Below are 23,984 nucleotides of genomic sequence, written 5' to 3' on the forward strand. Positions count from 1 at the left end.
CAACAGTTATCCTTATTCAGTTACCATCCTACTTTTTGATGCCCTTTTGTAGCCAAATATTTTTCTGTCAAACCACATTTTCCTCCTTAAAGTTTTTGGCACCTGGTTGAAATTGCTTCCATCAAGATTGCTAGTAAACTACTTATTGCTGTGTCTATTAGACACTTTGAAAGTTATTTCACTTAAACTCTTCATCACGTTTAATATTGTTGACCACTCACTTGTTTAAAGGGCTCCTTCTTCACTTCCTTTCACCACTGTACTTTCATATTCTTTCCACCTTTCTGGCCCTCCATTAGTTTCTCCTTAGGTTCCTTTCTCTGTCTTCCCTCCAATGTTTATGTTTCCTTGGGCTCAATTCTAGGAATTATTTCCTTTGTATGCTTCACACTCTCCTGAGCAATCTCATCCACTCCCATAGTTTCAATAATCTGCTTCTTTGTGGATGACTTTCAAATTGGTATCTCCAGTCCACAGCTTTTCCCTGAGCTCCAGATCCACGTGTCAAATGCTTTCTTGACATCTACTTTATTTCTTTGCTTGTTTCTATCATACACAAAGTTAACTGAGCCAGTTATTTTCCTGTCTCCCCTGATATTTTCGCGGACTTTGCAAGGAGCCACAACACTTCCTCTGTCTTGACCATGGCACATTTCCGTCTATTCACCAAGTATTTGTCAATCTCATCTTCTAAATATTTCTGGAATCATATTATTGGATAAATATTTAGAAAGTAACAAACAGCAAGAAGAAAAGTGAGAAGAAAGGAGGAGGAGAAGGAGGAGGAAAAGGATAAAAGATGGAGAAGAGGAAAAGGAGAAGATTTACAATCCTACGTTTCAGAGACAATCTGTGATAACACACTTGTGAATATTTCAGTAGTCTTGCCTCTCTTTGTGTGTGGTATGATAATATTGTTAATGTTGCTCTTATATTATATTATGTTATATTATATTATATTATGTGTATAAGATATATCTTGTATTACTATTGCTCTTATATTAATATAATCTATGTCAATATTGTAATTATTAACATGATTGTCAATATTGTAATTATTAACATGATTGTCAATAATAATATTGATAATGTTGCTCTATAACCAGTTCATGCTGTTTTAAGAAAATTACACATTTATAACTCAATTTATAAAAAACATATTCTTCTATAACACCATTATTTTTTATAATATAATATTTTATCTTTTTACCATGATATGATTTATTTAACAAAGTCAATGCTTATACTGGTTGTAGTTTTTTCCTACTTTATTGCTATAGTGACCATTCTTTTCATACATCTTTTATTGCCTCTTGTACTAAATCCCATACACGATAACATGCGACATGATCAATTACAAGTCATTTGATGTATCTACTATTAAACTGAAATAGAAATAGAAATGCTGAACTGATGTACACACCTCTCAGCAGATTATGAGAAACCCCAATTTCTTCATGGTTTCCATTGTATTTTTCAGAATAAGAAATGCCTTATTCGGACAGCCTGGTAGTTCTTCCTTTCCTATCTCTGGCACTAGTATCCAGAAACATTCTGTGGGAAGTTGCAGTGCATGTCCTTTGTAGGATCAGCCTCAGCATCAGAGAAAGATACACTATTTAACAGACACTTTCATTGGAATAGCTCCTGGTATATGATTTGGGTTAATTACTGTCATCATCCTTCAAGCTGTTGGCATGACTTCTGTTTGGATAAGCAAATTTAGCATTGGTGCCAAGCCAAAAAATTAATTCTTAATGTAGCTGGACATAAAATGCTATGAAATCCAACTGTTAAAAAGGAATTAAGCCTTCCTAATTAGATATAACTAACAAAAACCAATAATTTATTGGATACTATATAGAAAGGTATTGCTTTTTCAAACGAAAATGTTATTCATCGTTTTTTCACAAAAAAAATATACCTTGCATTTGGTTCTAGGCTCTTTGTTTTGAATAACAGGCTTTATTTGAGTCTTTTAAAAGAGAAATTATTTAATCTTGGTAGATAAATTTTAAACATGAGTTTTGTTCTGTCCTTGAGAAATTCTCAGGAAAATTGGCACAATATCCATTTACATATTTTGTATAAAATATGTAAAATCATCATATTGAAACCTTTGTCTCTGAGCTAACCCAAAATTACAAAGTGTGGAGTACATATGGGAAGACAAAAGTGATTCAGTGTTGTGCATGAAAGACAAAAGGGGGCAGCCTAAGTAGTAAAGTAAAATTTCCAGTTCATTTTATTCAGGGAAGACAGTGAGAGAGATTTAAGAAAGTAATTAGTAGGCATATCATGAATTTAGAAAAAAATGTGGAAAGAGTTTGAAATAAATATTTTAGTTCTGCTAGAAAAATAATGTCATTAAACTAACTCTAATTCTTAAACTTTGAGGGGAAAATTTTTCAGAAATTATTTGGTTCAACCCCTCTACTCCTTCTTTTCAACATACCCTGATAGGCAGCTAGACAGTTTTCCCATGAGCCTTTTCATGAGGAAGACTTACTGTATTCTATTTTAGTAGATCCATTACAGAGAGCCTGTATTTGTTGAAAAGTTCCTGATGGCTTGTATCTTCCAATCCTTACTCTTTTGTGTGTGGAGCGGGGGGCGGTGGAGGGGGGTCAGTGTCTCACTTTGTCACCCAGGCTGGAATGCAGTGGCACAATCTCGGCTCACTGCAACCTCTGCTTCCCAGATTCAAGTGATTCTCCTGCTTCAGCCTCCGGAGTAGCTGGGACTACAGGCAAACGCCACCGCACCTAGCTAATTTTTGTATTTTTAGTAGAGATGGGGTTTCCCCATGTAGGCCAGGCTGGTCTCGAGCTCCTGACCTCAAGTGATCTGCCTGCCTTGGACTCCCAAAGCATTGGGATTACAGGCATAAGCCACCACACCCAGCCCCAATCCTTAATCTATCTTAATTCTGCACTAATTGGAAATGATTGGAGAATTCGAGAAAAATAGAAATTTAGATTGAAAAGTCAGGAAAACTCTCTTTATGTAATATTATCTTACCAAACAGTAAAGCAGATAAAAAATGAAAGGGAGAATAGAAAATAATAAAACTAGTATAGCCAAGTAATTGGAAAAATTATAATAGGCTTCTCAAACATGAGATAAACTATTATTTATTTAGTTGTTTGAAATTTCTTATTTGAAAAATTTAGTGTATTCTTTAAAAAGTGGGCTTGACTCTGGGTTGTGTTGATAAAAATATGACATATTGGACCTGAGGTGATCTTACCAAAGTATTCTTTTCTCCCTCCCCCTTCCTTCCCTCTCTCCATCCTTCCCTCCCTCCCTCCCTCCCTTCCTTCCTTCCCTTCTTTCTTTCTTTCTTCTTATTAGATTCCATTTGTCAATTTTGGCTTTTGTTGCCATTGCTTTTGGTGTTTTACTCATGAAGTCCTTGCCCATGCCTATGTCCTGAATTGTATTGCCTAGGTTTTCTTCTAGAGTTTTTATGGTTTTAGGTCTTATGTTTAAGTCTTTAATCCAACATGAGTTGATTTTTGTATAAGGTGTAAGGAAAGGGTCCAGTTTCAGCTTTCTGCATATGGCTAGCCAGTTTTCCCAACACCATTTCTTAAATAGGGAATCCTTTCCTCATTGCTTGTTTTTGTCAGGTTTATCAAAGATCAGACAGTTGTAAATATGTGGTGTTATTTCTGAGGACTCTGTTCTGTTCCATGGTCTTTATATGCTGTTTTGGTTACTGTGGCCTTATAGTATAATTTGAAGTCAGGTAGCGCGATGTCTCCAGCTTTGTTCTTTTTGCCTAGGATTGCCTTGGCTGTATGGGTTCTTTTTTGGTTCCATATGAAATTTAAGGTAGTTTTTTCTAATTCTATGAAGAAAGTCAATGGTAGTTTGATGGGGATAGCATTGAATCTATAAATTACTTGGGCAGTATGGCCATTTTCACGATATTGATTCTTCCTATCCATGAGCATGGAATATTTTTCCATTTGTTTGTATCTTCTTTTATTTCCTTGAGCAATGGTTTATAGTTCTCCTTGAAGTGGTCCTTCATATGCCTTGTAAGTTGTATTCCTAGGTATTTTATTCACTCTGTAGCAATTGTGAATGGGTGTTTGCTCATGATTTGGCTCTCTCTTTGTCTATTATTGGTGTATAGAAATGCTTGTGATTTGTGAACATTGATTTTGTATCCCGAGACTTTGTTGAAGTTACCTATCAGCTTAAGGAGTTTTGGGGCTGAGACGATGGGGTTTTCTAAATATAGAATCACGTATTCTGCAAACAGGGATAATTTGACTTCTTCTCTTCCTATTTGATACCCTTTATTTCTTTCTCTTGATTGATTGCCCTGGCCAGAACTTCCAATACTATGTTGAATAGGAGTGGTGAGAGAGGGCATCCTTGTCTTGTGCCAGTTTTCAATGGAAATCCTTCCAGCTTTGCCCATTCAGTATATTGGCTGTGAGTTTGTAATAAATAGCTCTTATTATTTTGAGACACGTTCCATCAATACCTAGTTTATAGAGTGTTTTTAGCATGAAGGGCTGTTGAATTTTATCAAAGGCCTTTTCTGCATCTGTTGAGATAATCATGTGGTTTTTGTCATTGGTTCTCTTTATGTGATGGATTATGTTTATTTATTTGTGTATGTTGAACCAGCCTTGCATTTCAGGGATGGAGCTGACTTGATCATGGTGGATAAGCTTTTTGATGTGCTGCTGGAGTTGTTTTGCCAGTATTTTATTGAGGGTTTTCACATTATGTTCATCAGGGATATTGGCCTGAAATTTTCTTTTTTTGTTGTGTCTCTGCCAGACTTTGGTATCAGGATGATGCTGGCCTCATAAAATGAGTTAGGGAGGATTCCCTCTTTTTCCGTTGTTTGGAATAGTTTCACAAGGAATGGTACCAACTCCTCTTTGTACTTCTGGTAGAACTCGGCTATGAATCCGTCTGGCCCTGGGCTTTTTTTCGTTGGTAGGCTATTAATCACTGCCTCAATTTCAGAACTTGTTATTGGTCTATTCAGGGATTTTTACGCCTTCCTGGTTTTGTCTTGGGAGGGTATATGTGTCCAAGAATTTATCCATTTCTTCTAGATTTTCTGGTTCATTTGCATAGAGGTATTTATAATATTCTATGATGGTAATTTGTATTTCTGTGGGATCAGTCATGATATTACCTTTATCATTTTTTATTGCATCTATTTGATTCTTCTCTCTTTTCTTCTTTATTAGTCTGGCTAGTGGTCTATTTTGTTAATCTTTTCAAAAAACCAGCTTCTGGATTCATTGATTTTTTTGAAGGGTTTTTTGTGTCTCTATCTCCTTCAGTTCTGCTCTGATCTTAGTTATTTCTTGTCTTCTGCTAGCTTTTGAATTTGTTTGTTCTTTCTTCTCCAGTTCTTTTAATTGCTACGTCAGGGTGTCAATTTTAGATCTTTCCCGCTTTCTCCTTTTGGCATTTAGCACTGTAAATTTCCCTGTAAACACTGCTTTAGCTGTGTCCCAGATATTCTGGTATGTTTTGTCTTTGTTCTCATTGATTTCAGGGAACTTATTTATTTCTGCCTTAATTTCACTATTTACCCATAGTCATTCAGGAGCAGGTAGTTCAGTTTTCATGTAGTTCTAATGTTTTGAGTGAGTTTCTTAATCCTGAGTTCTAATTTGATTGCAGTGTGGTCTGAGAAACTGTTATGACTTCCATTCTTTTGAATTTGCTGAGGAGTGTTTTACTTCCAATTATGTAGTCAGTTTTAGAATAAGTGTGATGTGGTGCTGAGAAGAATGTATATTCTATTGATTTGAGGTGGAGAGTTCTGTAGATGTCTATTAGGTCCGCTTGGTCCAGGGCTGAGTTCAAGTCCTGAATATCCTTGTTAATTTTCTGTCTCATTGATCTGTCTAATATTGACAGTGGGGTGTTAAAGTCTCCCACTATTATTGTGTGGGAGTCTAAGTCTCTTGGTAGGTCTCTAAGAACTTGCTTTATGAATCTGGGTGCTCCTGTATTAGATGCATATATATTTAGAATAGTTAGCTCTTCTTGTTGCATTGATCCCTTTACCATTATTTAATGTCCTTCCTTGTCTTTTTGATCTTGATATTTGTTGGTTTAAAGTCTGTTTTATCAGGGACTAGGAATGGCAACCCCTGCTTTTTTTTTTTCTTTCCATTTGCTTGGTAAATATTCCTCCATCAATTTATTTTGAGCCTACATGTGTCTTTGCACATGAGATGGGTCTCCTGAATACACCACCCCAATGGGTCTTGACTCTTTATTCAATTTGCCAGTCTGTGTCTTTTAATTGGGCCATTTAGCTCATTTATATTTAAGGTTAATATTGTTATGTGTGAATTTGATCCTGTCATTATGATGCTAGTTGATTATTTTACACATTAGTTGATGCAATTTCTTCATAGTGTTGATGGTCTTTACATTTTGGTATGTTTTTGCAGTGGCTGGTACCAGTTTTTCCTTTGAATACTTAGTGCTTCTTTCAGGAGCTCTGGAAAGGCAGGCCTGGTGGTGACAAAATCCCTCAGCATTTGCTTGTCTGTAAAGGATTTTATTTCTGCTTCACTTATGAAGCTTAGTTTGGCTGGATATAAAATTCTGGGTTGAAAATTCTTTTCTTTTAGAATGTTTAATATTGGCCCCCACTCACTTCTGGCTTGTAGGGTTTCTGCAGAGAGACCCACTGATAGTCTGATGGCCTTCCCTTTGTAGGTAACCTGAACTTTCTCTCTGACTGCCCTTAACATTTTTTCTTTCTTTCAACCTTGGTGAATCTGACGATTATGTGTCTTGGTGTTGCTCTTCTTGAGGAGTATCTTTAAGGTGTTCTCTGTATTTCCTGAATTTGAATGTTGGCCTGTCCTGCTAGGTTGGGGAAGTTCTCTTGGATAACAGCCTGAAGTGTGTTTTCCAACTTGGTTCCATTCTCCCCATCACTTTTAGGTACACCAAACAAACATAGGTTTGGTCTTTTCACATAGTCTCATATTTCTTGGAGGCTTTGTTCATTCATTTTCCTCTAATCTTGTCTTCATGCTTTATTTCATTAAGTTGATCTTCAATCTCTGATATCTTTTCTTCCGCTTGATGGATTCGGCTATTGATACTTGTGTATGCTTCATGAAGTTCCCGTGCTGTGTTTTTCAGCTCCATCAGGTCACTTATGTTTTTCTCTAAACTGTTTATTCTAGTTAGCAGTTCCTGTAACCTTTTATCAAGGTTCTTAGCTTCCTTGCACTGGATTAGAACATGCTCCTTTAGCTTGGAAGAGTTTGTTATTACCCACCTTCTGAAGCCTACTTCTGTCAATTCATCAAACTAATTCTCCATCCAGTTTTGTTCCCTTACTGGCGAGGTGTTGTGATCCTTTGGAGGGGAAGAGGAATTCTGGTTTTTGGAATTTTCAGCCTTTTTGTGCTGGTTTTTCCTCACCTTCGTGGATTTATCTACCTTTGATCTTTGATGCTGATGACCTGTGGATGGGGTTTTGTTGTGGTAGTCCTTTTTGTTGATGTTGATGTTATTGCTTTCTGTTTGTTAGCTTTCTTTCTAACAGTCCAGTCAGGTCCTTCTTCTGCAGGTCTGCTGGAGTTTGCTGGAGGTCCACTCCATACCCTATTTGCCTGGGTATCACCAGCAGAGGCTGCAGAACAGCAAAGACTGCTGCCTGCTCCTTTCTGTGGAAGCTTTTTCCCAGAGGGGGATCAGCCAGATGCCAGCCAGCGCTCTCCTGTATGAGGTGTCTGTCGACTCCTGCTGGAAGGTGTCTCCCAGTGAGGAGGCATGGAGGCCAGGGACCCACTTGAGGCGGCGGTCTGTCCCTTAATAGAGCTTGAGCCCTGTGCTGGGGGATCTTCAGAGCTGACAGACAGGAACGTTTGAGTCTGCTTAAGCGGCACCCACAGCTGCCCCTTCCCCCAGGTGCTCTGTCCAAGGCAGATGGGAGTTTTATCTATAAGCCCCTGACTGGGGCTGCTGCCTTTCTTTCAGAGATGGCCTGCTCAGAGAGGAGGAATCTAGAGAGGCAATCTGGCTACAGCGACTTTGTAGCCCTGAGGTGGGTTCCTCCCAGTTGAACTTCCCCACAGCTTTGTTTCCACTGCGAGGGGAAAACTGGCTTTGTTTACACTGTAAGGGGAAAACCGCCTACTCAAGCCTCAGTAATAGCAGAAGCTCCTCCTCCCACCAAGCTCAAGCATCCCAGGTCAACTTCAGACTGCTGTGCTGGCAGCAAGAATTTCAAGCCAGTGGATCTTAGCTTGCTGGGCTCCGTGGAAATGAGATCTGCTGAGCAAGACCACTTGGCTGCCTGGCTTCAGCCCCCTTTCCAGGGGAGGGAACAGTTCTGTCTCGTTGGTGTTCCACGTGCCACTGGTGTATGAAAAAAAACTGCAGCTAACTGGGTGTCTGCCCAAACAGCTGCCCAGGTTTGTGCTTAAAACCCAGGGCCCTAGTGGTGTAGGAATCTAAGGGAATCTTCTGGTCTGTGGGTTGTGAAAACCATGGGAAAAGCGTAGTATCTGGGCTGGAGTGCACCGTTCCTCATGGCACAGTCCCTCCTGGCTTCCCTTGGCTAGGGGAGGGAGTTCGCCTACCCCTTGCACTTCCCAGGTGAGGCAATGCCCCACCCTGCTTCTGCATGCCCTCTGTGGGCTGGACTCACTGTCTAAGCAGTCCCAGTGAGATGAGCCGGATACCTCAGTGAGAGATGCAGAAATCACCCACCTTCTGCAATGGTCTCCCTGGGAGCTGCAGACCAGAGCTGTTCCTATTCGGTCATCTGGTCATCTTGCCCTGGACCCTCCCCTCCCCTCCTCTCCCTTCCCCTCCCTCCTCTTCCCTCCCCTCCTCTTTCTTTCTTTCTTTTTCTTTCTTTCTTTCTTTCTTTTTTTCTTTCTTTCTTTTTCTTTTTCTTTCTTCTTTCTTTCTTTCTTTTCTTTCTTTCTCTCTCTCTCTCTGTTTCTTTCTTCCTCCTTTCCTCTCTTCCTCTCTCTCCTTTTTTTTGAGACAAGAGTCTTGCTATGTTGCCCAGGCTGGTTTCAGACTCCTGAGCTCAATGGATCCTCCTAGTTTGGCCTCCGAGTAGCTGGAACTATAGGCGTGCAGCACCATGCTCTGCTGTATTCTTTATTTAAGCTGCTGCAACTTATAATTTTTTAAAAAAACAATTTTTTAAACAAATATTTATAGGGACTGGAATTCTTTTTTTAGGGGGAAGAAGAAGGGTTTCCCAAAATTGGTTTATAGAAACTTCAGAGGTTCAATTTAGATATTATATTAACAGTGATCTTATAAATAAGGAAAATTGATTTACTGTAGGGGAAAGGGAATGATTAAGTTTACAACAATATTTTTTTTTTTTTTTTTTTTTTTGAGACAGAGTCTCGCTCTGTCACCCAGGCTGGAGTGCAGTGGCGCAATCTCGGCTCACTGCAAGCTCCGCCTCCCGGGTTCACGCCATTCTCCTGCCTCGGCCTCTCCGAGTAGCTGGGACTACAGGCGCCCGCCACTACGCCCGGCTAATTTTTCGTATTTTTAGTAGAGACGGGGTTTCACCGTGGTCTCGATCTCCTGACCTCGTGATCCGCCCGCCTCGGCCTCCCAAAGTGCTGGGATTACAAGCGTGAGCCACCACGCCCGGCACAACAATATTTATTAATTTTTACATTTTAAGCTTTTCTTAAGCTATTTACTGAGTGCATGGTGATACTATACACAGGCAAATATGCTCTTTAGGATTCAGAGATATGTATACCCTATAGCAAATGGATTTCAAAGTATGTTTCAGCGCTTCTGGATTAGCTTTTCTTGGAGACTCTTAAAAAATTATACTCATTTAAATGAAATATATTAAGTCTCAATGGCCAAAAATAAAAGAAATGATGGATCAGAAGACTTTTCAGTGTTCTTTCGGTCTCTAGTTATTTATCCACCCTTTCAACAAATACTTATGTATGTGCCATTTGGTGTTCTAGCCGATGGCAATGGAACAAATAACAAAAAATCCTGCCCTTATAAAACCTTATAGTATAGAGTTAGGAGGAAGACAAAATAAAAAATGAACAAGTAAATTTCCCAATCTTATGGAAATTAATAAGACTTATGACAAAGTAAAGCTGGGAAAGGAGTAGGAAGTCTTGAGATATGAAATAGGGTGGATAAGCAAGTCTTTATTGATGAGATGACATTTAAGCAAACACCAACAGAAGGCGGATGTGCAAGCCATATGGTTATCTGAACAAAGTATACTTTATGCAGTGAATCAGAAATGCAAAGGCCTTGAAGTAGGGGCATGCCTGGCTATTCCAGGAACAGAAAACGGTCAGTGCTGCTGGAAAGAGTAATGAAGGGTGAACTTCCTCGGGTTCTGAGATCAGAAAGGTAAACAGGTCCAGGTCCTATAGGACTTTACAAAAAGTCAGTGTAAGGACATCAAATTTTTCTCTGAGAGGTGAATCTTTTGGAAGTTTTGGGCAGAAGAGCAATATGCTCTGACTTACATTTATAAAAGAAACTCTCTGTATACTATGTTGCAAATAGGCTGTATGGGGTAAGATGGCAGCAGGAAGGCCTGTAAGCAGGCAGTTAGAATAACAGCAAGTGAGACATAATCCTGATTGGACAAAGGGGGCAGCTGTGAAGGTGATGAGTAGTGGGTGAATTCTGGATTCTTGGATACATTTTGAAGATCGAGCCAATGGGATTTGATTATAGATTGGATGTAGAGTAAGAAGGGTCTAGATGACTGCAAGGTATTTTTTGCCTGAGCAACTGGAAGAATGACATTGCCATTAACTAAGGTGGAAAAAATCACATGTGGGACAGGTTTGTGTGTGCTGAAGGAAAATCAAGAATCCTGTGTGTGACATGTAAATTGGAGATGTCATTTAGACATTAGAGGGGAGATGCTGAGAGGGTCAGCTGCCAGTTCAACCCTGGAGTTCAGAGGAGAGATCCAGACTAGAGAGATTAACTTGGAGATATTAGTATACAGAAAGTAAAGCCATGAGACAGTATAAAAATACTAAGATAAGAGACAAGGAGAAGCAGTCCAAGATCTTTATGATCAAGGAGGAATGACTTATTATTAGTTTACCTACGGAGTCAGCTAAATCTGATATGCACACAAATCTCCAACCTGCAACGTCCACATCATCCACACATCCTTAGGCATATCCAATTCTTAAAAAGTAATTATTTCAAGACTCATTCCTTCATTCAAGATCAAAACTGCCACTATCTGAGCTTTTGGATCCTAAAGTGCTTGATTCCCTATAATCTGTCCTAATGCTCAATTTTAGCAATTATAAGCTCTAGGCGCTTATTTTATAATCTCTCTCTCTCTTTTTTTTTTTTTCTTTGAGACAGAGTCTCACTCAGTCACCCAGGATGGATTGCAGTGGCATGATCTCGGCTCACTGCAACCTCCGCCTCCCAGGTTCAAATGATTCTCCTGCTTCATTCAGCCTCCCAAATAGCTGGGATTACAGGTGGGTGCCTACATGCCTGGCTGATTTTTGTATTTTAGTACAGATGAGATTTCACCATGTTGGTCAGGTTGGTCTCGAATTCCTGACCTCAGGTGATCCACCTGCCTCAGCCTCCCAAAGTGCTGGAATTACAGGCATAAGCCACCACGCCCAGCCTGTAATCTCTTTATTCCTATTATTTCCTATTATCTTTTGGCTTCCTGTTTAGGCAACTGATGGGAAGAAACATTGAGGAAAAAAAAACTGATTAGATTAATTTACTTCAATCACTGTTCATTTTAGTCACTTACAAAAAAAAAAGCATAATATAAAAAAATCCAATCAGGACCAATGTTTTGCCCTTTTTTTTCTGTCCCCTCCCCTCCTCCTTCCTGCCCTCCTTTCTACTCTTTTCTTTTCTTTTTTCTTTCTTTCTTTCTTTCTTTCTTTCTTTCTTTCTTTCTCTCTCTTTCTTTCTTCTCTCTCTCTCTCTCTTTCTTTCTCTTATTTTCTAGGCAGGTTCTTCAGGTCCTATACTGGTCTGTGTGTCTAGGTCACATATTCTGTCTTGATAATCATCCCAATCCATCATGAAATGTTTATGTCCAAAGCCTATTTTTCACATTCTCATCTGTAGAGTCTATGAATGCTATGGGATGGGGATGTTTTTGGCAATCATGTTAAATTTCTACCACTGGAATTTGGCTAGAAATAGTGAGGAATGTAATGATGGTATATTTCCAAAAATAAGTCTCATCTATCTCACTTACAAATTTAGACACATCCATCTAACTTGTAGTTTAGAATTGGAAACCACTAAGTACATTTTATATCCATTATAATGTATGGATCTTTTTTACAGGATGTGTTCAAATGCTGTAAAAAAGTAATTAATCAGTCCATAATCCCAGTGAGCCTAGCATTACCTGATACTCACCTATGTTTTTGCTCCAGGATTTTGTCTTTTGGTCTAGTTCTGGAGTTGATTGCACTGACTCGCTTTAGAGCATGAGCTGGAGAGAAAGACAGTAAGTGTTTTTATATCCAAAATGATAAGCCAACAATAAACAAAATACAGAGAAGTATAATGGAGGATTACACAAACTGAAGAGGTTTTTAAGTTCTAGATCTACAGGTTTCCTGGGAGCCCTTGTATTTTCTCCATTATTTCAGTTTGTCCTAAAATGTTCTGTAATCTTGTAGTAAAAGTGAGATTTCTTAATGAGAAAACCTACAGATAAATTCTCTTTTTTCTCTGAGAAAGGGATGCTAACTCTCTCAGTGTCCCTCTGAGAGGGCTGCTAACTTATTTCAGATCTTCCACAGAAGGGCTAAATATTTCCCAAGAGGAAAACCACTCTAGCCTTTAAAAGAAGCGTAATTTCATGCAGGATTTATACCAATGTGATTCTTGTGAAGATTAGTAAGAAAAAACAATGGTAAATTCCCCAAAGCTGTCACTGTCTTGCAAGTGTCACTAACAGTGATAATAGCATCCTATGTGACAGGCATTGCCCTAAGGGCTTTGTATGTCTTTTAATTTTCAGAACTACCCCTAATGAGAAAGGTACTACAGTTATTATCCTTATTTTAGGGATAAAAAGACTGAGGCACTGAGCTCTTACAAAGGAACCACAAATTAAGGTCATACACCTAGACCTATCAGCTACTGAGGTTCAAGTAACCTTAGTGAATTTGATGGTAAATGGGCTGGTGAATTTGATGGTAAATACCTCAGCGCTAGACAGATTTTTGTCTTTATTCACAGTATAATACTTGAACTCTTTGAATTTTAGATTTCTTATCTCTAAGCAGAAGGAATTGGATTTGGAGATTTCTAAGTTCTCTTCTATGAATTCTATGCTTTCTTTTTTCTATAAGGAATCATCTAGCCCCTAATGGAAGAAACTGATTGATCTCAAACATCTCTGTGAAACATGGGGATTCCGTGGCTCAAAGAATGAAAATTCAGTTTGAAGTTGTTTCAGCCTCTCCCTCTAAGGCACAGTCTCATCTTTATAGCCTTTAATAATAATATTTAAATGTATTTATTTTCCATTTATAAGATACTTTTACATGCATTACATAAATTGAGCTCACAAATGACCTGATATGATATGAGAATAGGTAAATTTACCTATATTTTGCAGGAGAAAAAATAAAACTCAGAGAGGGTAAGTGGCTTGCCTGAAACCCAGAATTGTTTAAGACAGAGCAAGGGAGGAAGCAATTGTTTAAGACAGAGTACTGGGGAAGAAGCAAGCATCAGTAAATGAGAGTGAGCCACTCCTGCTTTTCACACTAAGTCAGTACTAAGTCAGTGTACTTGTTCCTACACATTTGATACAATGTTTAAGAGCCTGGTTGTTGTCTGACATGAAACAGAGGTAGCATGGGATTCAAATGCTGTTGCTTGCTTTCTGTCTTTATTTGAGCAAGACACCTAATCTCTGTAAAATGAGGACCATGGCAGCCTCTGGAGTTTTGGGGGAGGATTAAGTAAATGTAAAACTCATGAATATATTGAGATCACTATCCACGACATACAAGCTATCATCAGTATAATTAGTTTGTGTAAGAATTAGCCTAGGCTGGGCGCGGTGGCTCACGCCTGTAATCCCAGCACTTTGGGAGGCCGAGGCAGGCGGATCACGAGGTCAGGAGATGGAGACCATCCTGGCTAACATGGTGAAACCCTGTCTCTACTAAAAAATACAAAAAATTAGCCGGGTGCAGTGGCGGGCACCTGTAGTCCCAGCTACTGGGGAGGCTGAGGCAGGAGAACGGCGTGAACCCGGGAGGCGGAGCTGGCGGTGAGCCGAGATCGCGCCACTGCACTCCAGCCTGGGCGACAGAGCGAGACTCCGTCTCAAAAAAAAAAAAGAGTTAGCCTAACCTAAATCTGTAAATATGTAAAATTTATCTTAACTTTGTTATATTTTTCTTCATAAACCATTTCTCACCTCTGATTTGCTTATCTTATATAACATTTCCATAAGGCAAAACCCTTAGATTTTTTAGAGCTAGATGGAATCTCAGGGATTTGATATATCCAAACCCACATTACACTGCAAAGCGCACTTTTTACCATTTACTTTCTAAGCTACTTGTTATTGACTTCAGCAATGAGAGTAAGAATGATAGGAAAGAAAAAGAAATGGCTAATAAGCAGTTTGGGGGACAGGGGAGATAGAATAATGTACATTGCTCAGTTCCATGTCTGCCGCTAGGAAAAACAGAGCAAGCCGAAGCACTGTATTTCACAAACGGGAAGAACCACAAGAATTAAGTCATTTGATGAAGACTGATATGGTTATTCAGTGAGAGAACTAGATCCCAGGATTCCTAACAATTGGTCCACGGTTTATTCCACAATGTTGTGCTGATTTATACACTAGTTCCCCCTTCCATGCAATTTTGCTTCCTGAGGTTTCAGCTACCCACGGTCAACTGTGGTCCAAAAATATTAAATGAAAAACTCCAGAAATAAACAATTCATAAGTTTTAAATTACTTGCTATTCTGAGTGGCCTGAGGAAATATTTCACTGTTCTGCACTGTCCTGTCTGGGAAGTGAGCCATCTCTTTGTCTAGCACATCCATGCTGTGTGGATGCTCCCCACACATTGCTCACTTAAGAGCCTGGGTTATCCGATCAACTGTCATGGTATTAAAGTGCTTGTGTTCAAGGAGCTCTTATTTTTCTTCATAATGGCCCCAAAGCACATGAGTAGTAATGCTGGCATCTCGGTCTATTTTATTATTAGTTATTGTTGTTAATCTCTTACTGTGCCTAGTTTATAACTTGAACTTTATCATAGGCATATACATAATTTCAAAAAGCATAGTATATAGAGCGTTAGGTACTATCCAAAGTTTCATTCAACCACTGCAGGTCTTGGAACGCATCCTTTGTGAATAAGGTGTGCCTACTGCATTCCTATTGTAGTGACACATAAATTAACTAGAATTTTGAAACTGAAGAATTGTGTACCTTTTAAAAGAATTTTTGAACAGACTCAAGACCGAAAAGGGTGAATTATAATAAATAAATGAAAGATCACAGAGTGATTATGCCTCTTACATCCTACTCTCTGCCAGGCAATTTCTTTCCCCTAAACCTCAGCAAAAGTGTGCTCAAACAGAATCTCATTTCCCTTGATATTTATGCGAATAACAGAAAGAAGTTCCCCACAGGGACAGACCTGCACCTAAAATCTGTGGAACCAGAGCAAGAATGCAAATAAAAGCTCACATGTTGCATTTCCAATTATTTAAAAGTCACTGATGGAATTAAAAGACTCAAATTCTATTGCTTTCTCTGACCAATACACCTTCCAAGCCACCTGGAAGGCAAGGATCAGATGAGAATGTCTGGATTCCTGAGACTTCCTCTAGGGGACATGGCAGTCCTTGATGAGTCAGTCTCAGCCAAGGCCTTTGCTGCTCTTCTCCCCCTCCTAAGCTCCACTCTGCACTCTCAGAAGCTCTGTACATCTGCAGATACCTCAGCTGCCATGTCCAGACTCTGCCCACTCTCCCACTCGCAAGAGAAACATCCTCAGGCCAAAGAATGATGCATGCCACAGGGCAGTCTGTCCATGAGAGAACAAACCTGAGGAATGAGAGCCCAGGTCCCAGGAACAAGCTTCTATCATTTGAGCAGAGAATTCTGGGACCTGAGTACCTAGAATGGTCAAGAAGTAGGAAATGGGGAGGACACCATACAGGGAAGGCTAGAGTGGGAACTGACTAAAGCATGAAGTACAGGGCCAGGTTCGTTTGGCCCAGGTTTAGGGGGCAGCATTGCAGGACATCATGCTGAATATAAGCTATTATTTAATGTAGTGTTTGATATCAAAATCCATTTTTGTCTTGCCCCCTACAGCGGCTAAGGAAATCATACTCTATAGAGCTAACCTTTTACAGATTATCTCTTGATCTAGCTAGCTAGTTTTTATTGTGAGTCTAAGTCTTTATGTATTTTTTATCCAGCATTCAAAAAATCAAAATTCCAGAATATTCACTTTTAATAACACATTCTATTTCTGGCATAAAAATTTTCTCTACTTTCCACCTTTCTGATTGTCATGGGAAAGACAGAAATATTGAGGTAATTAGAAAGAAGTTAAAGTTACATTTTTCTAACTCTGGCAAATTTCTGATTGTGAGTTGGTAACGTCTATTAATAGAGATCTATTAACATCTATCAGCCAAACTTTAAGAATATTACTGCTTTTATTCTGCTACAGTAGAGGGCATTTGTACCTAAAAAAGTTATACAAATGCAGAAAAGGTGGGATTTTTGTTTCCAAAATTGGATATTTAAACAACAGCAAATTCCACAGGTTTCAAAAGACACATTGTTTATATTTTATGGCAAATTACATAGTTAGCTTAAAGCTTACACTCTGCCTACTTTTGGAACTATATCTTCTAAAGTCATACAATCTATATTTCATGTGACCTTTAAAATAAATGGCCACACACACAGGAAAGACTGGCTCACAGCATTCCATAGCACCTTGTTAACTCCTGAGGGGATACACTTTCAGATTCATCTGTTTAACAAACAGCTACTGAGTGCCTGTAATTTGCCTAGCATGAGGCTACCTAAGTGACAGGGATAAAGAAATGACAGAGTCCATGCTTCTTCTAGTCTAGGAGGCACTCCTAGACATCTGTTTTCTACACAAGAAGCATAAATTATTACTTAACCTTTCTGAGAAGGCAAGAAATCATTTCCAAAGTGCTAGACGTTAAGAAAAGAGGAAGTTCTTTTGTTAAGGATGCCAACAGTCATGTGACAATGCACCAAATAATTTTGCAGATAGAATATTTGTAATATGAGAAAGGTGGAAAAACAAGGAATTTAAAAAATAGTACTACGAAACTAATGTGTGTTAGCTTAGGTCCGAAAGAGAAACATCAGCAAAATGACTTTGTTGTTGAATTTCATGGCATTAAAGTAATAAATTGTACTGATCTTGTTATAAACCAATTTCATATTTTTAGGACTTCATATTCAGGACAAGTGTCAGGTGAGCTAATGGATACTAGTTCATGTAGAAAATAATGAGACATAGTTCTATATTTCTTCTTTTATCTTGAAATTATGAAATAGTTAACTGGTTTTACAGTTAGTTTGCTGCGCTGCTCTGGAAAGGTATAGGAAAAGGATCTAGAAAAGTACAGGAAAAAATACGATGGTGTCTACATGACAAACCATCTACAGCTGTAAAAAGAGATGATGCTACATTACCCAACTTTAGGATAATGCTGGATATCAAACATTCTTGCATCTTACACATTGGATAAGGATCAAACCACTTGTTTTATTTTAAAATGTCCATATATCTTAATTTAATATTCTAGGGCTAGAGCAACAAAAATTGACAAATAAAACTAATTCTTAAAAGTCGAACAAACATTGATCCCTTTTGCCTTTGCCAATTTCTTTCTTTTGTTTTCTCTTCCTCAATGTGCTATATTATACCTAGGTGTTTAAAATTTTTATTATTTATTTCACATGTATGTTCCCTGTTCTTACTGAAAAGTAGATATAATGTTTAGAGTGATTATGTTCTCGACTTGGACTAGAGTTTGTAAGTAATCTAATTTCTTATTTCATAAATGAATAAACAGACCCCAGGGAACTGAAAACTTTTCTTAAAAATCATAAATGAGTTTGATTTTTAACTGATGTATCTCATTGTATTTGCTTCTTTCCTTTGGGAAGGAAGGTGCCCCGTCCCTGACTTAAGCAGGATGAATGAAAATTTATAGCATGAAATTACGCAATTAATCAACTTTCAAAATGGGTAGGTATACTGTATCTTAAGTTACTTTTTTATTGTGTCCTTACCTTTTTCTTGTTCACTGATGACTTGGTGCAAATTAGTGAGATTTTTGGTTTTACACAGCAGCTCCTGGTATGTTCCCATTTGAGCTATTCTGCCACTTTTCATTACAACAATAAGATCCATTTGTGGCAGAAGTGTGAGATTGTGTGTCACTAAAATACGTGTCTGAAAAACAAAGTGTTTTATCTCAGAGGTTACAAAAAATGGCTTTTTAAAAAAAGCTGCAGTGACTTTTTTTCCTTTACTGTTTCAGAGTGTGATTTTTGGTAGGTGCCAGTTTAAGGCAGCATCTATATATTTTACAAGGAATAATGACGTGCTGCTAGATGAGAAAATAGTTTCTAAATGTGATTTTTAACACTTTAGATCAGGTATTTTTTCATTCATTAGAAATGAATCAATTTAATTGGAAATTTGAAACAATTTCATATATGTCATTCTTGCTTATTTTTAACTATACACTACCATTACAAAAAAGTGTTTAATCCAAGTCATAATTCATTCATAATTCATAATTCATTTTTAAATCCTTCATATTATTTTATACATATAATTAAGTGTGATATTTTTAATCTTGGGTTTATGTCAATATATAAAGATGTTTGTCTATTTTTACTGAGACATATTTTGTAATTTTATACATATATTTTCAGAATTCTCTACATTAATAATTCCATAAACACATATTATGAAGAAATGAATGTGGCTTTGGAGTCAGACATACTTTTAAAAATCTCTATTGTTCTTAAGTTGAGCAACCTATATCAAGTCATTGTGAGCCCTGAGTTCCTTTATATGTGCAATACGGATAAATGAACTAATTTACACTGTGAAATATGGCATGTACCGGTAAATACTAATTTTCATCTTCTTGGCCTTTTAACAAAACAGCTGAATCACTCTGATTGCTATGTTAATAATATCAAATTGCTATGTTAATAATATCAAATTTTATGCTTTAAATAATCAGTAAAATAATTCTGTTTTTAGTAACAGTAGTGTGCACCAAAAATACCATTGTAAAAATCACTTGAGTCAACAACAATTCATTATGGCACATAAATCCCCTTAGGATATGGTATTAGATGAAGAGATAACAATCACTTAAATTGTCACCAGAGTAAACTTGTAAGTAAAACTTTAAAAATTACCCATTGAAATTTGTCTGTGAAATTGCAATCTGAGCATCCCATTTTTTTCATGTGAAATGTGACTACTTTGCTTAAACAAATAAACAAATAAACAAAATAAATGGAATTTTAGGCAGTGTGCTAGACACAAGAAAAGCGTGCCCCACAAGAAAGCATAAATGAAACTGTGGCTACCTTGTTTTTCAAAAGGCCCAAGGACCCTATCACTTTTTCAAAAAGCTGCTTTCCAACATGAACATCAACAGCAGACAAGGGATCATCCAGGAGGTAGATGTCGGCCCCACTGTAGACAGCTCTGGCCAGGCTTACTCGATGTTGCTGGCCTCCACTTATATTCACACCCTGAAAATGGAGCAGGAGAAAAACAAGACCAGAGGAAATGTATATACATCTCAAAGCACGTACAGTTACATCCAAAGGCTCTTTTATAGCATGGGTAGATAGCAACCCAAGATGAATGCTCCAACCTTTCTTTATCCATGACTTTCCAGTCCTAGCTCCATCTCATTTCCTAGCATTACTAATTTGCACAAATTAGAAGATATATCTACTTTCTCTTAAGTGTTTACTCTCAAAAGAGGATGCTAACGAGTAAGGAGAAAAGAATTTCCAAATCTCTAACTCTGAAAAGTCATGCCTGTAGAATATTAAATAAGACTTTTGGCTGCCAACCATATACTGGCACTAGTGATTATTTTTAAATTGACACACAGGAAATTGAAAATAACAGCCAAATTACCAAAGAAGTAATCAACATGTCCTATTTTCTCCTGTAGAAAGATTAGTACAAGTCTTGTTGGCAAAAGTACAACTCTAAGAAGCAAGAATAGGGAATATTCATCACTCCATGTGAGAATTAAAGTTGACATGTACAACCATGTATGAAGAATTATGGAGCCAGGCCCAATTTACTTGATTTATTTTATATTTAGTATTTACAGATCTGGTTTAAAAGCTGTCAGTGCAGCACAGAATTTAGCCAATGACCTGTAATTATAAAATGCCATTGCCTCTTTGCATTTTTCATCCTTCTCCTACTCAGCAAACATCTTCTGGGTATGACTATATTTTGAGTACTATGCTAGTGCTTGGGATTCAAAGATAAGTGAAACAGTCTGTCATGAGGAGGTCACATTTTAGCAAGGGCCATAGGCATTCTACACCCTCCTCCCACACACTCATATATACTCACTTAAAGGAATGTAATAGGGGTGTGTGCATATGCTTATAATAGCACCTAAGTCATGTTTGTTGGGAGCATTCAATAAGATTAGAGTGAAAATTTTAGGAAAAATCCAACACTGAGTATGGATACCGAAGTCATATGTTTGTTGGGAGCATTCAATAAGATTAGAGTGAAAATTTTAGGAAAAATCCAACACTGAGTATGGATACAATCAACATTAGCTATTATCATCCAGTTACCCTTCTTTCCAATTCACCCTCTACCTTGTCATCACTTTTCTGTAATTATGTCATCATCTTGCATGAAAACCTTGGATATCCACAGCTCCCTCTTTTTATCACTCATGAGCAACAGCAAAAACAACAAATTATTTAGTATAAATCTAAGATGCTTATATTCTGGCATTAACTCATCTCTTCACCCACTCTCCCAAAGTTGCCTTCAAGTGACTGTGGTTTGCCAAGCAGACTAACCTGGTCTTTCATACTGGGAAGAGGCTATTCACTGTGCTTGGGAGACCACATCCTTCTGTTTTAACTTAAGGGCTACTCACACTGAAATGTCCTCTGAAGGCAACTTTCCATCAGGTGTCCCAAGTGAAGTGATTCATTCCCTCCCTTCCTGTCTTGCTGCGCTTTGTGTATTCATCCCATTGCTAGAATTGGCAATATTTATCTCAGTCTCTCTTGCTAGCCTATGAGCCCCTACCTAGTTAATTCTTGTGTTCCCGACACCCAGCATCTAACGCTAGATGATTCATAAATATTGATAAAGACAACTGATTAGTATTATTGGCAGAGGTCCACCAGACTGCAAATCCCTTGAAGGCAGAGTGGTAGAGCTCTCACTCACTATTGTGTATCCCATAGCAGAATAAGGGCATATAAAATATTGATAAATGTGGTCAAATGAAGAATGCCAAAAGAAAAGATGAATACAAGTAGGGGAAAAGTCTACAGTCATTGCCTTTATTGTCTCTTAAGCACCTGTAAACAGATTTCCTTTTGAAATATTCAATTACATGTGTAAAGTTCAAATGCAGATTGGGATAAATTTAATCATAAAAATAAGACATTATAAATGGCAATAGCATTCAATGCCTATATTAAATCTATACTTCTTAGTTTGGATTTGTTTCCCTTCTTAAGATTTTTTATAGTTACAAAATATCAGATATTTCATATTTTTAGAGACTGGGTTTATCAGCATCTTGTTCAACATGTATTAACAAGTTTGAAGAAGAATTCACATTTCTGCCTTTTAGCTATGGAATCATTTTGTTTAGAGATGGTGAAGATGCAAGAAGAAATCCAAGGGTTGGAAAAAATAAACCTATTTGAAACTATTGAGAATATACATCCGTAAAGTTATAGATTATAAATGAAGTAATTCTAGTTACAAGGTAAATTCTGGCTCATCCCAGATTTTATATATTTCTACGTTCTACAATTTTGTTATATATTTCTAGTATTAATTTCTATAATGGGCTTATTAGATAACATGGAGATTTTAGTCAGGGGTTGGAGATAATCTCTCGGGGTTCATACTTCGGCTCATGATATATATATTTTTTAAATCCAAAACACTGAGCAGAGTAATGACTATTTACTAACACAATGAAAATGAAGTAGAACAAAGAAAGATGATTGGGAAACAAGTTCCACTTAAGCAGGAATGAGCAAACGTGGAGAAGTCACGTTCATAACAGTATTGTTATCAGAGCTTCTTTAGAACCTGGACTCCAGTGCCACTGCTGGAGACTGGTGCACTTTTGCTCCTGTTTTAGCCTTGACTTTGCTCACCAGAGATACAGGAATAAACAAAACTATTAGTCACTCTTTAGAAAGTGAACTGCATTGTGTCAGCCACCAAAACAAAAGTTTGATGATCTAATTAATGGGCTTTTATTCCCCCACGTGGATACTAACAACAGAATTTCCGACTGATTTTTAATCTGTTTTCCAGTCAATTATAAATGATTACTTGTCCTTAATACTGCCATCTCTTACATAGGAATTACAATAATAATTTTTAAAAATTATAGTTGTATACCTCTTCTTCGAGACTTCAAGAAAAAGGCCATAAACATTTTATTAGCACAGCTGAATGGGATTATATTTCTTTACATGATAAATTACAGTTTCCTTACTCTTTCTCCAATCTCAGTTTGATCTCCCTTTGGCAACTGCTCCAAATCTGGAAGGAGAGCACAGGCTTCCAATACTTGTTCATAAAACTCTTTCTTCATGATGGAGCCAAAGAGAATGTTTTCTTGCAAAATGCAATTCTGAATCCAGGCCTGCTGAGAAACATAAGCCACAGAGCCCTAAAAAAGAAAGAGGTTAAAAAAAAATTCTTAACTAGAGAAAAGGAGAAGTTGCATGCTCCACAGTAAAGGAACATATTTAGTCCATGGTTTTGCCTTCTTTAGCTTTAAAATAAAAATAAAAAATTTAATATAGATAAATAGAATTATATAGATCATGGCACCATGTTTTATATGTTTTGTTGGAATTTCCTCCAAATGAGTTACTTTGTGCTTCTTATTTACTTTCACTGTAGCTTCTATCTAAGTTATCTGTCTCTAGTGGTATTCTCTGGAAGCAGATGCAGAGCGTGGTAGTTTGCTAGAGCTGCAATAACAACATACCATGGACTGGGTGGCTTCAACAATGGAAATTTATTCTCACAATTCTGGAGGCGAGAAGTCCAAAATCAGGTGTTAGCAAGGTTGATTTCTACTGAGGCCACTCTCTTCAGCTTGTTGATGATTGTAATTTTCTTGTGTTTCACATGGTCTCTCTCTCTCTCTCTCTCTCTCTGTGTGTGTGTGTGCTAATTCCTCTTATAAGGACACCAGTGATATTGAATTAGAATCCACCTTAATGAGCTTATTTTAACTTAACTAGCTCTTTTAAAGACTTTGTGTCCAAATACAGTCACATTCTGAGGTATTGGGAATTAGAACTTCAACATATGAATTTTGGGGGAACACAATTCAGTCTATAACACTGAATCAGATTTTGGGGCCCAAGTTGTTTATTTGGGATCAACCCCTGTGGAAGGAAAGGAGGAGGGAAGATTAGGCAGAGGGAGAAGCCACAGATGCAGATGTGATGCAGAACCAAGAAAGCCTTGGCCAATCCTCCTGAGTGCCATGGAAGAGAATTGGTCAACACAGCTGTCCCAAGTCAGGCTGAGCAAAAGTGGGACCCTGGGACAGGCCACTATCTGAAGTCCAGGCCAACCTTGAAGGATATGATTTCCTGTTCATACTCCTACAGCTGTGACTTGTAGAAGTCCTAACT

General features: G+C 37.8%; 1 protein-coding gene across 1 annotated transcript in view; it reads right to left on the reverse strand.

The window, feature by feature from the left end:
* LOC116481861 (multidrug resistance-associated protein 1-like) overlaps nt 1-23,984 on the reverse strand; it is an 88,303-nt gene that overhangs the window by 27,490 nt on the left and 36,829 nt on the right. The window contains exons 13-16 of the mRNA XM_032174830.2: nt 22,826-23,002; nt 19,665-19,832; nt 18,342-18,504; nt 12,415-12,490 (exon numbers count right to left, since the gene is read on the reverse strand). Of these exons, the coding sequence (XP_032030721.1) occupies nt 12,415-12,490; nt 18,342-18,504; nt 19,665-19,832; nt 22,826-23,002 (584 nt within the window). The remainder of the gene's footprint in view (nt 1-12,414; nt 12,491-18,341; nt 18,505-19,664; nt 19,833-22,825; nt 23,003-23,984) is intronic.

This window comes from Hylobates moloch, unplaced genomic scaffold (assembly GCF_009828535.3).
Source record: "Hylobates moloch isolate HMO894 unplaced genomic scaffold, HMol_V3 SCAFFOLD_14, whole genome shotgun sequence".
NCBI lineage: Eukaryota > Metazoa > Chordata > Mammalia > Primates > Hylobatidae > Hylobates > Hylobates moloch.